Source organism: Rhinolophus sinicus, linkage group LG05 (genome assembly GCF_036562045.2).
Source record: "Rhinolophus sinicus isolate RSC01 linkage group LG05, ASM3656204v1, whole genome shotgun sequence".
In the NCBI taxonomy this organism is placed as follows: Eukaryota; Metazoa; Chordata; class Mammalia; order Chiroptera; family Rhinolophidae; genus Rhinolophus; species Rhinolophus sinicus.
Window position 1 is genome coordinate 148,669,366 of NC_133755.1, and position 14,140 is coordinate 148,683,505.

At 35.6% G+C, this 14,140-nt stretch overlaps 1 protein-coding gene across 7 annotated transcripts in view; it reads left to right on the forward strand.

Annotated features, from left to right (window-relative positions):
- The window catches only part of PKIB (cAMP-dependent protein kinase inhibitor beta), a 98,181-nt gene that overhangs the window by 82,078 nt on the left and 1,963 nt on the right, over positions 1-14,140 (forward strand). For all 7 annotated transcript variants that reach the window (XM_074333507.1, XM_019740967.2, XM_019740966.2 and 4 more), the window contains one exon: positions 12,617-12,793. In XM_074333507.1, the coding sequence (XP_074189608.1) occupies positions 12,625-12,793 (169 nt within the window). In that variant the 5' untranslated portion in view covers positions 12,617-12,624. The remainder of the gene's footprint in view (positions 1-12,616; positions 12,794-14,140) is intronic.

Genomic DNA, 14,140 nt, shown 5'->3' on the forward strand with positions numbered 1-14,140 from the left:
CAAAATATAAACTCACAACCAAAGCATCACAAACCATGCAAGGAAATAAGATACCATGAGAAAGATTCTACAGAAACAAGAAACAACAAAATCAGACTATAAAGAATTCATATGTTGGAATTATTTATAAAGAATTTTAAAACATAGTCTTAATGTATTTGAAAAGAATAAATGGGGGCATTTAATTATGTATGACTAAGGGATAAGATACTATAATACAATGAAGCAGACTTGAAAAGGAATAAAATTGTCTAGAAACGAAAAATATAATAATTAGAAATTAAAATTTAGTGTATAGCGTATGTGGTAGATTAGACACAGATGGAGATAGAAAGAACTTGGAATAGGAAGATGGATCTAAGGACATTATGGAAAATGTAGCACGGAGAAACAAAAAAGAGGGAAAATGTGAAAGAAAGATTAAGATATATGGTCAACAGAATGAGAGTATCTATCTCATATATCTAATTGGAATTCTCCTGGAAATAATAGAAAAAAGAGTAAAAGTAATATTTAAAGAAGTAATACCTAAAAATTGTCTAGAATCGATGAAAGTCTCAAATACAGGAATCCTAACAAATTATCAGAAGGAGTTAAACAAAAAGCAAAAAGCACCAAAGAGATAAGTGACATTTCAGAGCATCAAAGACACAAATACTCAAACTTACAAATTTTCCCTTTTTAATAGCCTTCTAATGATGCTCCTTCATATCAGTCTCCATTTTCAGACAATGGATCTCATACACACTTTTATAAGGTGATATAGAAATTTTCATGGTTCCCCAGTGCTCACTGTAAGAAATACAATCTCCTTTTTAATAGCATTTATTTTCTTTGCGATTTGGGTTCTAATTATGACTATAATCCAATTTATTTTTCCAACTTCACATGGTATAACACTCTATTGTATCCAGATATTTCCTTTTCCTTTATTAGGAACTTGCCTTTTACATTCCTATTTTGATTATTTAGCTCAAGATGTTTTTCTGGCTTGTTAAGCCTTTTGTTTTCTTTCTACCTGTATAAATCTCTTCCAAATATTAAGGCTCAGTACGTGTTCTGCAGCTTCTGTGAGTCTCTTTGAATCGCCCCCAAACTCAATAACCGTTTTCCTTCTACATTTTATGGCATTTTTCATTTATATTATTTATTTGAATATATCGTGTTGACTTCTAGTTTTACATTTCCTTTAATATGCTTGTATTTCACTGTACACTTAGATTGCACATTCTTTCAGAGTAAAGGCCAGGCATTCTGTTTTCTTGTGTGCCTCCACTGTGTTCATTACAGCATTTAGTCTTCTTTGGCACTATTTCTTTACAATCTGGCACTGAGTTAAGGATATAGTAGATGCTGAAAACAATCAGTTGAGTGAAGATTGAGCCTTTTTTTTTCAACAGATATTTGGTCAGGTGTGATAGAAAGAGCAATGAATGAGGTGTCAGATGAAATGGGTTCCGGTCACGTCTCTCTCGCTTGCTAACTGGGTTGCTTTAGCCAAACCATTTCATTTTTATGACCTTCAGTGTCCTCACCTTTAAAATAATATAGTAATGACTTCCCCACGGTGCAGAATCATATGAGCTAATTCTTATTAAAGTGTTTTAAAACAGTATGTACTCAACTCATGTTTATGCAGTTTTTCAGATAAAAATTTTATTATAGAAAATTTGGAAAACAATAAATGTAAAGGTCAGAGAAGAAAATAAAAATAATTTGTAATACTACTGAGACAGAACTACAGTTAAAATTTTGGTATTTTTTTTTTACCGTGTTTTTCTGTGCATATATTTTTTAAATTATATGTATACTCTGTTTTTGAACTTTCATTTGTTATGTCTATTGAATATATTTTAGGTATCATTTTTAATTAAGTCTTTTTTCTATTCAGCTTATATAATACTAAATAACTATAGTAACATAATTTCTTATGTTTACAAAAGGAATTTGTAAAAGTTAAATGCATCCGTATAAATGTAACTTCAATTAACTTAATTGTAGGTTAATACCAATATACATAATTTGATGAAAAAAAATATTTCAGTAGTATGAATTTTGTCTCTGAAGTTATTTTTTATTTGGTTGGAAGATTTCTTCCTGTATGACCCAAAAAATCTGCAAAACAACTTTAAAATTTTTGCTGCTGTGATTTTTATTGAATTTTGTGCTTAATGAAACATTAAGATGATTTCTTCTCCTGTGAAGAAAAATAAAGTGCTGAAGAGAACGTAGAAAACAAATCGGAGTTTGAAAAGGCTCAATCATTGCCCCCTTTATCTTAGAGTAAAAGTTGGAAGAAAAAAAGACAAAATTAAGTCCATTCAAAAAGGGACTAAGAGGGTAGCCAGTTAGCTCAGTTGGTTAGAGTGCATTGCTACTAACACCAAGGTTGCCAGTTTGATCCCCACATGGGCCACTTTGAGCTGTGCCCTCTTTAAAAAAAAAAAAAAAAGGGACTCAGAGACATCCTAAAGAATTTTTGTTTAAATTAATAAAATAGAAGAAGAAAAAAAAACATTACTGGAACTTTTAAAGTTGTACACATCTAAAAAAGCATCCTACCTATATATCAACTTTATTTATCCAATTAAGAAAAAGTTTGTGAATGACTTCAGTTCTTAGCCATGTCCCTTACTTTTGCCATTGTTTTTGGCCTTTGGGTATGTATTTTTTATGTAGTAGTTATACACCTTGAAATGTTAACTTGCTAGAAAATTTTCTTTTTTCAAAACTTTCATTAAGTATTTAGAATTATCTTGGCCTAAAAAAAGATTTTATTTTTAAGATATAATAAATTGACATCAAATAATCTAGCTTTCAAATATATACATGTAAGATATATATGTGATACACTTGTGCATGTGAGCACTGAAAAAAATTCTGGAAGGATATGAACCAGAATATAATAGTACTATCACTAGATAATGAGATATAAGGCTATTGTTTTTTTCTTCTTTATGCTTTTCAGGGTTGTCATTTTTTCCAACAATGAGCGTATGTTATTTCCACATGCAAGCAGAAAGGAATTCATTTTGAAAAAGAAAAATGGAATAATAATTGTTGCATTCAGTAAACAAATTTATAGAGTACCTACTAAGTGTTATGAATACGTCAGTGAAACAGCCTATAGAAACCTCTGCCTCTGTTGAGCTTACATTCTAGCGGAGGGAAACAGACATTTAAAAAAGTGTAATCATGATAAGTTGTAATATGTGTTAAAGCTACTAAAATCCTTGGGGAAAGTGAAACAAAGTAAGTGGGATCAGGAGCTACAGGGAGGAGATGCTATTTTAAATGGTGTGGTCAGGGCAAGCCTGACTGAGAAAACAGAGTTCTCTCCATATTTTGTGATCCTTCTTTCCTCTCTATATTATGTCATTGTGTTATTACTCAGATTAAGAATTGTTTTTTGGGCGTCCGGTTGTCTCAGTTGGTTAGAGCGCAGTGCTCATAACACCAAGGTCGTTGGTTTGATTCCCACATGGGCCAGTGAGCTGCGCCTTCCACAACTAGATTGAAAACAACAGTTTGACTTGGAGCTGATGGGTCCTGGAAAAACACACTGTTCCACAATATTCCCCAATACTACTACTACTACTACTACTAATAATAATAATAATTGTTTTTCATGCATCATGAAGAAACTGAGAATGTCAATCCCATTTTTAACTATTAAAGAACACTTAAACATGATTTATTGTTGAAAGTATATGAAAGTTCACCTTTAGGGAGAAACTTTGATGAACAGTGTAAGGGATATGTGGTCCTCTGTGACAGGTGTCTTATCTGGAACAATGTTGCAGAAAGGTAACCGAGTTTGCAGTGTGTGTGTGTTGGGGAGGGCTTGGGGGGGCGTGGCGGGAGGGATTGTAAATGATTTTTTTCTTAATGCTCCTTTTTTTCCTGAACACCAAGTTTCTAGCAGTATCTCTATGTTAATCTATTTTTGTCTTTATAACTCACAGCATCAGAGGCAGTCTCTAGAGCCACAATACCAGAGTTTAATAGGAAAACTGATTTTTATAATGATAATCTAGTATAGTGCCTATAAATTAATATGACTAATTTCTGAACAAACTTCATTTGTATGGTGGTTAACCGACCACATTTATATCCATTAGTTTGGTTGGTTGTAAGATAATAAACCAGGTATATTAATCCTACTTTTGATAAATGTGGAAACTTAATTAACAAAGAAGTCTTGTAGGAAGTCAGAAGTGTATTAGAAAGCAATGAAGATTTCCACTTCAGGAATGCTCACTTTTAGTCGACCAAACTTTCTGTTGCTCCATATGGACTGCTTTACAGACATGAGAATTAATTTAAGGTCTGTCATCCCAAGGGTGTGTTAATGTACGCCATTCAGTATTGCCATTGCTTAAAGCTCTGCTTTGAACTCTTCACTTAAAATACTTTTCTTCTGAAAATATGCAAATTTAAATTACTTAAGGAGGCTTTCAAAAGACACTGAAGGCATTCCTAGTACAAAGAGATGGGTAATCAAATGGGACCGTTTTTTAAAAATTATTATTTTTATTTTTTAATTAGAGTTGATAAAGAATATTATATTAGTTTCAGGTGTACAATGGAGTGATCACACTGATAATTCTAGTACCCAGCTAATACCACGCCTGACACTATATGCTGTAATAACTGTGTACGGTGTTGGGATATTGCAATTTTTAATTACAAACAGTTTATTGCAAAATATAATGTTATATTTTAAATACAGTATTATTCTACCTTTATATTATATTTAAATATAAATTTAGTTGCACAGATGGAGTCACAAAAATATTTTGAGAAGTGGAATAAATATGTAAGTTCCTAAAGTAATTGCTTTGATGATAGGGAAAACATTTACATGTTTAAATTTTTGTCAGTAAAAATAGTTTTATTGTTTTACATCACTCTGCATTTTCCTTTAGAAGACAGAAAAGCATATATAAATTATAAAAGTGTTTTAAAAATAAAAGTATGCAATTTTTAAAGTGGCTGTAATTAAGGAGTTGGCCGATTAGCTCAGTTGGTTAGAGCGTAGTGATGGTAATACCAAGGCTGCCGATTTGAGTCCCACGTGGGCCACTGTGAACTGTGCCTTCCTTAAAAATAAATAAATAAATAAATAAATAAATAAATAAATAAATAAATAAGCTATTGCTGTGAATTGCCTTTACACTGGAACAGTAATTACAGGACTCTTTTTTTGTCCTAGGTGTATCACTCTCAATAATAATCGTAGGCAAAGAAAATAAGCTCAGAGGATAAACAGCTTTATTTTTCCCCTTGTTGAGAATGAAAATGGTAAAGGAAAATTAGTTGAATAAGTTTAAAACTATAGGATCTAGTTTATTTAAAGTATTAAAGGATTGTATATTGTACAAGGGAAAGCTGATGAATGTATGTAACTGACCAGGTTGCCAAGTCTCTTCACACTTTAATGTTTATGGATCCAGAGAGGGCTGGTGTCTGAAGAGTATAACTATCCAGATGCCCCAGTGAGGGTGGATCTGTAAGAGGTTTTGCATTAACTACTGCTCTGCCTCCAGAACTATTTTAATGTTAACATAAGATTCATTTTAATATTTAAGAATTAAGCTTTCCGTTTTTATTAAAGGTATTAATAGTTAAAAGCGCTTTCACCGACGATGTTTGCCTGCTCAGAATTCGTAGGTATCAGGTATTGATTTGTCGAACAAACAAAAAAAGTCAGGAGGCTTTGCTAGGAATAAATGATACGTAAAGATCTATTCCAGGGTCTTGGAATTTTCAAACTGGAAACATAGCTCTGCAAAAACCCAGACGTGTTCCAAAGAAGAAAAAAAAAGTTAAAAATTCTTAGAGTAAAAAGTACATTCTTGAGAATCATCAGTCCTGCATTCTTCCCCCTAGTGTTGGTCCAGTATGGTTTTCAGTCAGATGTCAGGCAGGCAGGCAGGCAGGATGATGGAGGCCAAGTTATGCGGAAGATGGGTGAGTGGAGGTCTGGTTACGTCTCGGTGGTCTGGATAATGTATGTCAGGTGGATATGTGTGTGAGTCCTTCAGGAAGTAACTAGAGGGATACATGGAGGTCCAGGAGTACGTCCAGGCATTGATGCAGGACTGGAAAGTTCAAAAAAGTTTAAGTTCCCAGGTGAATTAGAACAAGAATGGAGTCTTTCCTTATACCTCAACCTTGATAATGTTAATTTTAGCAGCTTGGTTAAAATGACTCCCTTTTGTATATTCCCTATTTTCACTCTTTCCTCAGGTTAAACATTTATTAAATTTATTAGACAACTATGTTCCAGTCCATGTGCCAGGCAGAGGAATACAAAGTTATTTCTACTGTGACCACGTTGGTCAGAGTTAACTTCCTCTTATCTCCTTCCTACTGATGTCATCAAGAGTCACTTGACATTTTAAAACCATGGTCTGATGAATAAAAGGAACTGACTTTTCAGGCCTTGCCTTTAAACTTCCCTGCACAGACAGGCGGTGTTCGTTCTGAGACGGAAAGCGTCCAAGCAGACCATATGAACCTCAAAATTGTATCATTTTCTCACTAGCACAAATTCAGTTGTTGGGCTTTTGTGAACTTGAGGAGAGTCTCTGTGCGCCTTTTGAAAAACAGGACCACTTTGTGTCCAAAACAGTGGAAAATGGCAAAGATGAGAAGTGGATGGTCTGAGAGCAGTCTTTCACTGGAATGTGCTTACTCGTGCCCTGGGACCCCACTCAAATGCTATGTTCCCTAGGCAGCCCTGCCCCATTTTCTCTTTTGGAATTCAGCACTCCCTCCTCTGTGCAGGGTGGGAGCTGCCTGGCCATCAGCCTTCCCAGCTCTCTCTGGTTGAGGCGGGGGAACTGCTTGCTTTTGTGGCAAATCCCATAGTAACCAGCACGGTATTTTGCACAGATTTGGTGTTAGATAGTTTTTCATCTGAATCCAAATACTTCCTTAATTAAGCTCCTGAAGCTTAATAAAATAAGAACACAATGATATTTGAGTCACTGATTAGAAAGGCTAATGTGAGAAATAAATGAGAATGAAAGAGTACAGGCAGGATTTAAGGTAAATGGGGGAAAAAAGAATAAGAATGTTTCCTTCCAATTCATGCTAAATCCTCTCAATTCTGATCACTCAGAAAGATAGAACTAAAAAGGTAGGTGGGAGGTGAAAAGACAAAACTATGTAAGATGTAAGGTCGGAGGGATGCTCTCTGATGTGGGTTATAAACTATTTAGAATTATTCTTACTTAAAGGAGAACTGAAAATATCACTGTGTCATGGATACTACTCAGTTTACATCACACATACACCCAAGATAATGTACTAATAAATAGAGAAAGGTGTTTTGGAGAGGAGCACGGAAAGTCACAGTAATGACAGAAAGTACTTTCTGAACTTAGGAACAATTTTGACACAAACTGGATGTGCTATGTGGGTCTGGAAGGTTGGACTACGTATGGTCCTTTCAAACTGGAAATCCTGCAATAATGGCAAAAGTTTAATGGTTCTTTTGGGAAGCTGCAAAGGGTCAGGGGAAGCCCAATGGCAAGCTAACTTCCCACAATCCTGTATGGAGGGTGTTAAATTTTTCCGGCAGGAAACTAAAGAGAGTACGATGACCAGTTAGATGTGACCCCCACACTCAAGTGGGTTACATGGTTTAATGCAGTTAATTTTTTAATCTTTACTCACATCAGTCCATATTATTGTTCTTGTTATCTTAGTATAACAAGCGTCATTGTGCTGGAGCGGTATTCAGATGTGCTCGTTACTTTACCTGGAAGATTATGGGAAAATCTATTGGCTTTGCATATGAATTTTATAGTTTTAAACTGTCAAACATTTTCTGTGGTAAAAATAGCTTCCATATGCCTACCAATTATATGTTGAGGGGTCTGTTTAAATCATGATCAAGCAAGAATCTAAGCATGAAAAAAATCATGTGTCAACAGACAAAAGGTAGAATTTTCTTTGGCTTATACTTGAGGCACAGAAACAGCACATGTGGGGGGATTTTTAAAAAGAGGAAGGTCTCTAAGTTTAAAAAAAATAATTTTTATCCATATATACATATTTCAGGAAAGCTCTGTTTAGCCTAAAATGCTCTTGATGCTTAAGGTGAATAGGACATGTGTTAAAGGATTCGCATTTTAGGGGTGGATACTGTTACTTCATTTGCAAAGAATAGGATTTGAGTTCAATAAAGGTAAATTAAAATATCAGAATGTGTTTGATCTCACCAGACTGTGGATTCGTTTTCGTAGCCTGTGGGCCTAGCACATAGCCTGACACTTGATAATTTAGTAGGAGCTCCATAAATGTTGACTGGATAAATAAATAATTATCTGTTTGTGTTGGTCCACACTAAAAGTCAATTGTTATAGTTCTTCTGCCTTGTTTGAAAGAAGTTTGTATGTTCCAGACAGAGAATCATGCAAAATAATGATCTGTAGGCAGAGAACTGAAGAAACCTAGCGTAAGCTCTTATGTTAAGACATTGAAAGCTGGAGAGAGACAGATGAGGCATTTGGTTATCAATGGAAACCAGGGTATGTGTCTCTCTGTCTCTTTCTCTCTGACTTTCGGCTAGGAAAAACACTGACTTTCCAAAATGCATATTCTTCCTTTTTTAGTTGTTTCTTGTGTTTTTTTTTTTTTTCAGATAGTCTGAGAACTATACCTTCAGAGAACTGATTTAGTGAGTAAGACGTTTATTTCAAGTCCCATATGGAGAATAAGTAGTGGTTTCACTGTAGGAGATGGAGTGAGTGATCTGGATCCAGAGATTAGAAAAGCTGTCCAGCTCCTTGCAGACTTGGTTTCAAGTAAGGAAGCTTCAGAAAAGAATGAGTGTGAGCTAAGAGACTGGATTGTCTCAGTTGGGAGGGAAAGAGGTTACAAAAATGTCTAGTATAAGTATGCTTATACTAACATACTCTTTTCTTAGCAAGCTCGTTTGAACCCTCTGGAAGCTGAGTAGTGATTTTTGTTGTTGTTTTTAACACATTCCTTCGGTGCTCCATTTGGCTTGAACATCTTTGTCCTCTTCAGGGGTGCTGGGGTTGCGTTTTCAATATTTCAGGGACTGCAGAGATGCTGACGTGTGTGTATACATGACTGTGTGATGGTCTTTTGTTAAGGCATCCTGAAAATTGTGTATTTTCAACAGAGATGGAAGTGTGTCCCAGGCAATGTCAATCACGTTACCGTGCTATGGGTATGCAAGGACTTCTGTGATATCTTCAAATGTCCAAATGGTTTCAGCTCCTGTAAACAGCCACAGTTGACAAAGCAGAACTCATCTGGATTTTTCTGCAATTCTGTAAAAGAAACAAGGAAGAGTTGCTAGTGAGTCATCTGCCTTGGTTAGCAAACATAAACATAATTAAATTAGCTTTTTAATCCCAGAAAATTAACCTGCAAGTTAATCTCTCTTTTGTTTTTCTTAGCAGGGTTCCCTCAATTTTCTATAGGTTATATAGTTTTTTAAATGTCACAAAACATTTGAAGAGAGTAATTCTCATATATATTATCCCTTTAAAAAATCAAACGTAGGCAATCATTGTTGCATAGGATAAGAACAGATGGCTATTTAGAGGACAGAGGGGCTTTCACTTAAAGATATTCTATTTTTGATTAAATTGTCAAAATGTTATTTTTAGAGCCTTTCTGGCTAGAATATCTGTGTATTCATAATTTTGCCGGGTGAATGTGTTTTAACTCTTTTAAATTACAGGAGTGCTATATGCTTGTTATTACAAGTTAAAGTATAATATTTAAGAAGTTTCCAAAAATGGTTAATATTCTCCTTGTTCTTTCACATTCCCAACTAAGAGTTTTATTCTTTTTATAAAGTTGAAATCACATTGTATTCATTACTTTTTTCCCCCTTTCCCCCAACACTGTAAATATTACTTTTTAAGCTTGCTTTATTTCACAATATGTCATGGACACATCTTCATAGGTAGATCTAACTGGATTTGGCACATTCTTTACAATAACTGTATAATGTTTCATAACATTACATGAATCTTCTTGCCAGGAAATTAAAAGAGCCCGGTCAAGAATCACCCGGTGGGTTCAAATGTTCCTGCCAGCAATCTCTAAAATCACTGATACATTCTGTCAGGAAGATCGGATGACTTTTCATTGTAGAAAGCTTCCTCTCCCCACAGCCCTGGGGGGCTGGGCTGGGTGAATTGTCCATCTTGTGGTGGAGCATGACATCCTGGTCACTCAGCATCAGTGCAGGCTCTGAAAGGAAGATGAGTGGGAGTTGGGAAATCATCAAGTAAAGCTCCAGAGTAACGCAGTGTGTTGCTTGGCCTCCCGCATATCCAGTTCTGTTTTTCATCTTAAAATGGTAGTTAATGAGTATAACTGACAAACTTTCAGTTTTGTGATGAGCTTGTTTCCTAACACCAATCAATGGAAAAGGGCTATTTTAGAAAATCTATGCCTGAAATAGTAATATAAAGGCAAAAGCAAACGCATCCACAATAGCAGCCAGCAGCAAAGAAACCTTAAAATAAACTTGGAGCCCAGGATTTCTTCTTCCATGTTGATGGCCCTAGCTTCCATATCCATAGAGTGAGGGTTTTTCCTCACTACAATATAGGATTATTGGGTGGTTTAAATGAGATAATAGATATGAAAATGCTCATGGAGTATTGAATAAAGGCTGGTTTCCCTCTTAGAAAACTCAAGAGGTCTTCCAGTGGGAAGATACTTCTTGTTAGGATTAAAGGGGAGACAGAGGAGAGTGGAAGAGTAAATGAAACTTAATGAGACATGAGCAATGATGCCAATAACCAACCGTATGATTTTATAGTTGCAGAGAGTTTCTATATCTTTCATGTCATCAGTTCTTCACAAGAATCCTGTGACTCAGTCAGACTATTTTTTATACATATATAAGGCAGGAACTGTGACTCAGAGAAATGAAATGGATTGATCAATATCATCTTGCAAGTGTGTATTGAGTTTTTTAAAACTAATAGTCCAGTACTCTTTGCATTACTCTATGCTGTCTATCAGTGCCGGATAGTTGGCCAATACTACACAGAAGTCTAATTAATTCCAAAATTGTGTCTGAAAATCTAGCACTGTTCTCAAATTTTTCCATGATTCCTGGAAAGATGAAAATCTCTGGAGAAGTAGCCTAGATGACTCCTGAGGCCCACAGTAAGCTCAGCCTGCAGGTCTTGGGTGCTATGGGCAAAAAGAGTTGCATTTCTAATACCAAATGCACCATATTTCCCTTCATTTTTAGTATTTCCTAAATGAAGTTAATCGATTCTAAAGGGCTCCCTTCCATCTACAGTGAAAAGTTTGGTTTGCTTTGTGTAGGCCAATATGCACAGACAGAGGCTGCCAAAAAAATGTATGCACATTTTAAGAAAAGAAAAAATTGTATTAAAATTGTAATACAATGAATGACACCAGCATTCATTTGATTAACGCCATTTTTTGAGCAAATGTCATACTTAAACATTGCTACCACAATTCAATTCAACTTCAAAAAATAATACATAGATAACATCTCTTAAAATGTGTACATTTTTTTGGCACCCCCAGTATTTCAAGCACCACCAGTGATGATTTTCTCCATCGTTTGGTTGATGCTCAGCACATTCAGTGTTATGATGTTATCTCTCCTTCATGTATTCCTTTTTTCTCCCCTTCGAAAGTACAAGTCCCCTGAAAACAAAGTATGTCATGCCTTGGTACTCTCAATGCCCAGCTGAAAGCCTCACACTTAAAAGGTTCTCAATAAAGTTTGCTCTTGCTCCTGCTGCTTTTGAGATACTATTCAATGCTGACTTCTTAGGTAAGATACATTAGAAAACATCAGATGAAAGAAGGTTAGTTTTAAAATAGCAATATCTGCTACCTCTCTCCCTGTATAATGATCTCTTGAGAATCCTTTCATAGAGACAGACAATTGCTAAGAAGATAAAGGATGCTTAGGAAAGCACGAGTCATTACCATGTCCACTTGAAGGCAAGAAGAGGTAAAACAGGTCCTACTCTCCCCAGCGTGAACATGCAGTATTGAAAATTAGGTCCTAGACGAGAACAGATAGAAATAACACAACCGTCACTGGGGTAAAAAGCCTTTGAGATAAAGTTGAATTTCTTATTTCTAAAGAGTGGGACCAGCGTGTGTGTTGTTTTATCCCCACAAATTATAGTGATTTGGTTTCATCCTGAACAACTACCACAGGCAAATACTGGCAGGAAGAGTCTCTACAGAAGTGGCCAAACAAGTCAGTTTTCATTTCCTTCCAAGGTCTCATTTAGCTGATCCGTTGTCCATAGAAAAGCAGAACAAAAGGCAAGAGATTACTGCACCCTAAAGCATCCAAGTGGCTCTTTTGGCTCAGGGGTTATTTATAGCAATCTGGCTGACACTGAGAACTCCCTGCTCTATTCAGCGAAGTTGTGAATATGTAAAGGGAAGCCCCAGGACAGTAACAGTAGACATAGATGCAGAGTATGATCAATGATTAGATTCTCAAACCTGTTGTGTTTTTGATGAAGCCTTGCCTTTGGGCAACCATTGTGAACATTTACCTCAGAATAGGTTTATCCTCTTCTTCATGTGCACATTCTACTTGTAGATGTTGCTATGAGGACAGATTCATCAAAAATGACTGATGTGGAGCCTGTGGTCAGCAATTTTGCATCTTCAGCAAGGACAGGCCGCCGGAATGCCGTTCCAGACATCCAAAGTTCAGCAGTCACGGGCGGAACCTCAGAGTTGCCTCTCAAACTGGAGGCCCTCTCCATAAAGGAAGGTAACAGAAACATTCTCTTAAAGTCAGCAGCCTTCTTTCTATTTAATCAATCCTTTCCTGTGGAACATTCTCCCTTTTAGCTAGTTAGAAGTGCTCTTTTTTCTTACTGTTTCTTAAAACCTCTCAGCTTTTATTTAAGGCTAAGTAGATTTTTCAGGCTTTCCAAAAGTGGACAATTTTGTCTTTTTATGTCATGGTGTGTACATGGAAACTAAACATGTATTTATTCATTGGCTATATATAGTCATGCACACTGCTAGTGATTGGGAGTAAAAGGTGAATGAATATGGTTTCTTCCCTTAATGAGCTTACAACATTTATTTAGAAGTACTCAGAAATAAAATAAATTTCCTTCTGCCACCCACTGACAAATTACTTTTCCAGCTTCTGCTTTACTGCTATATTCTATAAGCCTATCTATTTCTCTAAGAATAAGTTTATTATCAACTAGAGAGGACATCTTTAAGGTGAATATTTGTATAAGAGGTGATCGTTCTTCAACTAGTAGAAAAGTTGAATTAAGAAAAAAGGAAAGCTGGCAGACCAATGAAGGAAAATCTTGGGTCTTTCTCCCCATTTCTTACATACAGTTTATATAGCTTCCAGAGTTTAGTCTTCTGAAAATAAACATAATGATAAGTTCAGTACAGTTTTGAAAGAGTCTCTTCATTTAAAAACATTCATAGAGGTCAAAGATAATTGTAGTTTCAAGTCATTACTAAAATACCCTGTGTCCCATTTTATATGTCAAAGTGGACTCCAGTGTATGTGTAGAAATTTATTCCTGGTATCGATGAGGCAAGAGAAAGCTAGAAGCTTCGGCACATTTACCCCACTCATGTGAGCCCCACAAGAGGGCTTTTGGTTTTTTGCCTCAGGAGGTTATTTGTTACCTGGTAAAGTTACAAATATTCCTGGTTTGATCCTTCTGAAATACATATATCCTTGTTAGGCTAGGGACTGTGGTCAGATCCTGGAGTCCCATGGTTACCTTACCTTTTTCCAAAGGTTATTGCATTTCTCATATTGGACACTACAGGTAAAAATAAAAAGATATACACATAGATTATTATATGTTAAAAGGAAAGATGGAAGAAACAAAAAAAAAATAAAAATATGTGTAATGTTTTTGGCCTTTTAAGTTTGAAAATGTCATATAGTAGCCCCCCATTATGGGCAGGGAATATGTTCCAAAAACCCCTGGTGGATTCCTGAAATCGCAGGTAATACCAAATCCTATATGGACTATGTTTTCTTGTATACATACATACCTATGATAAAGTTTAATTTATAAATTAGACACAGTAAGATATTAACAACAGTAACTTAAGAAAATAGGACAATTCC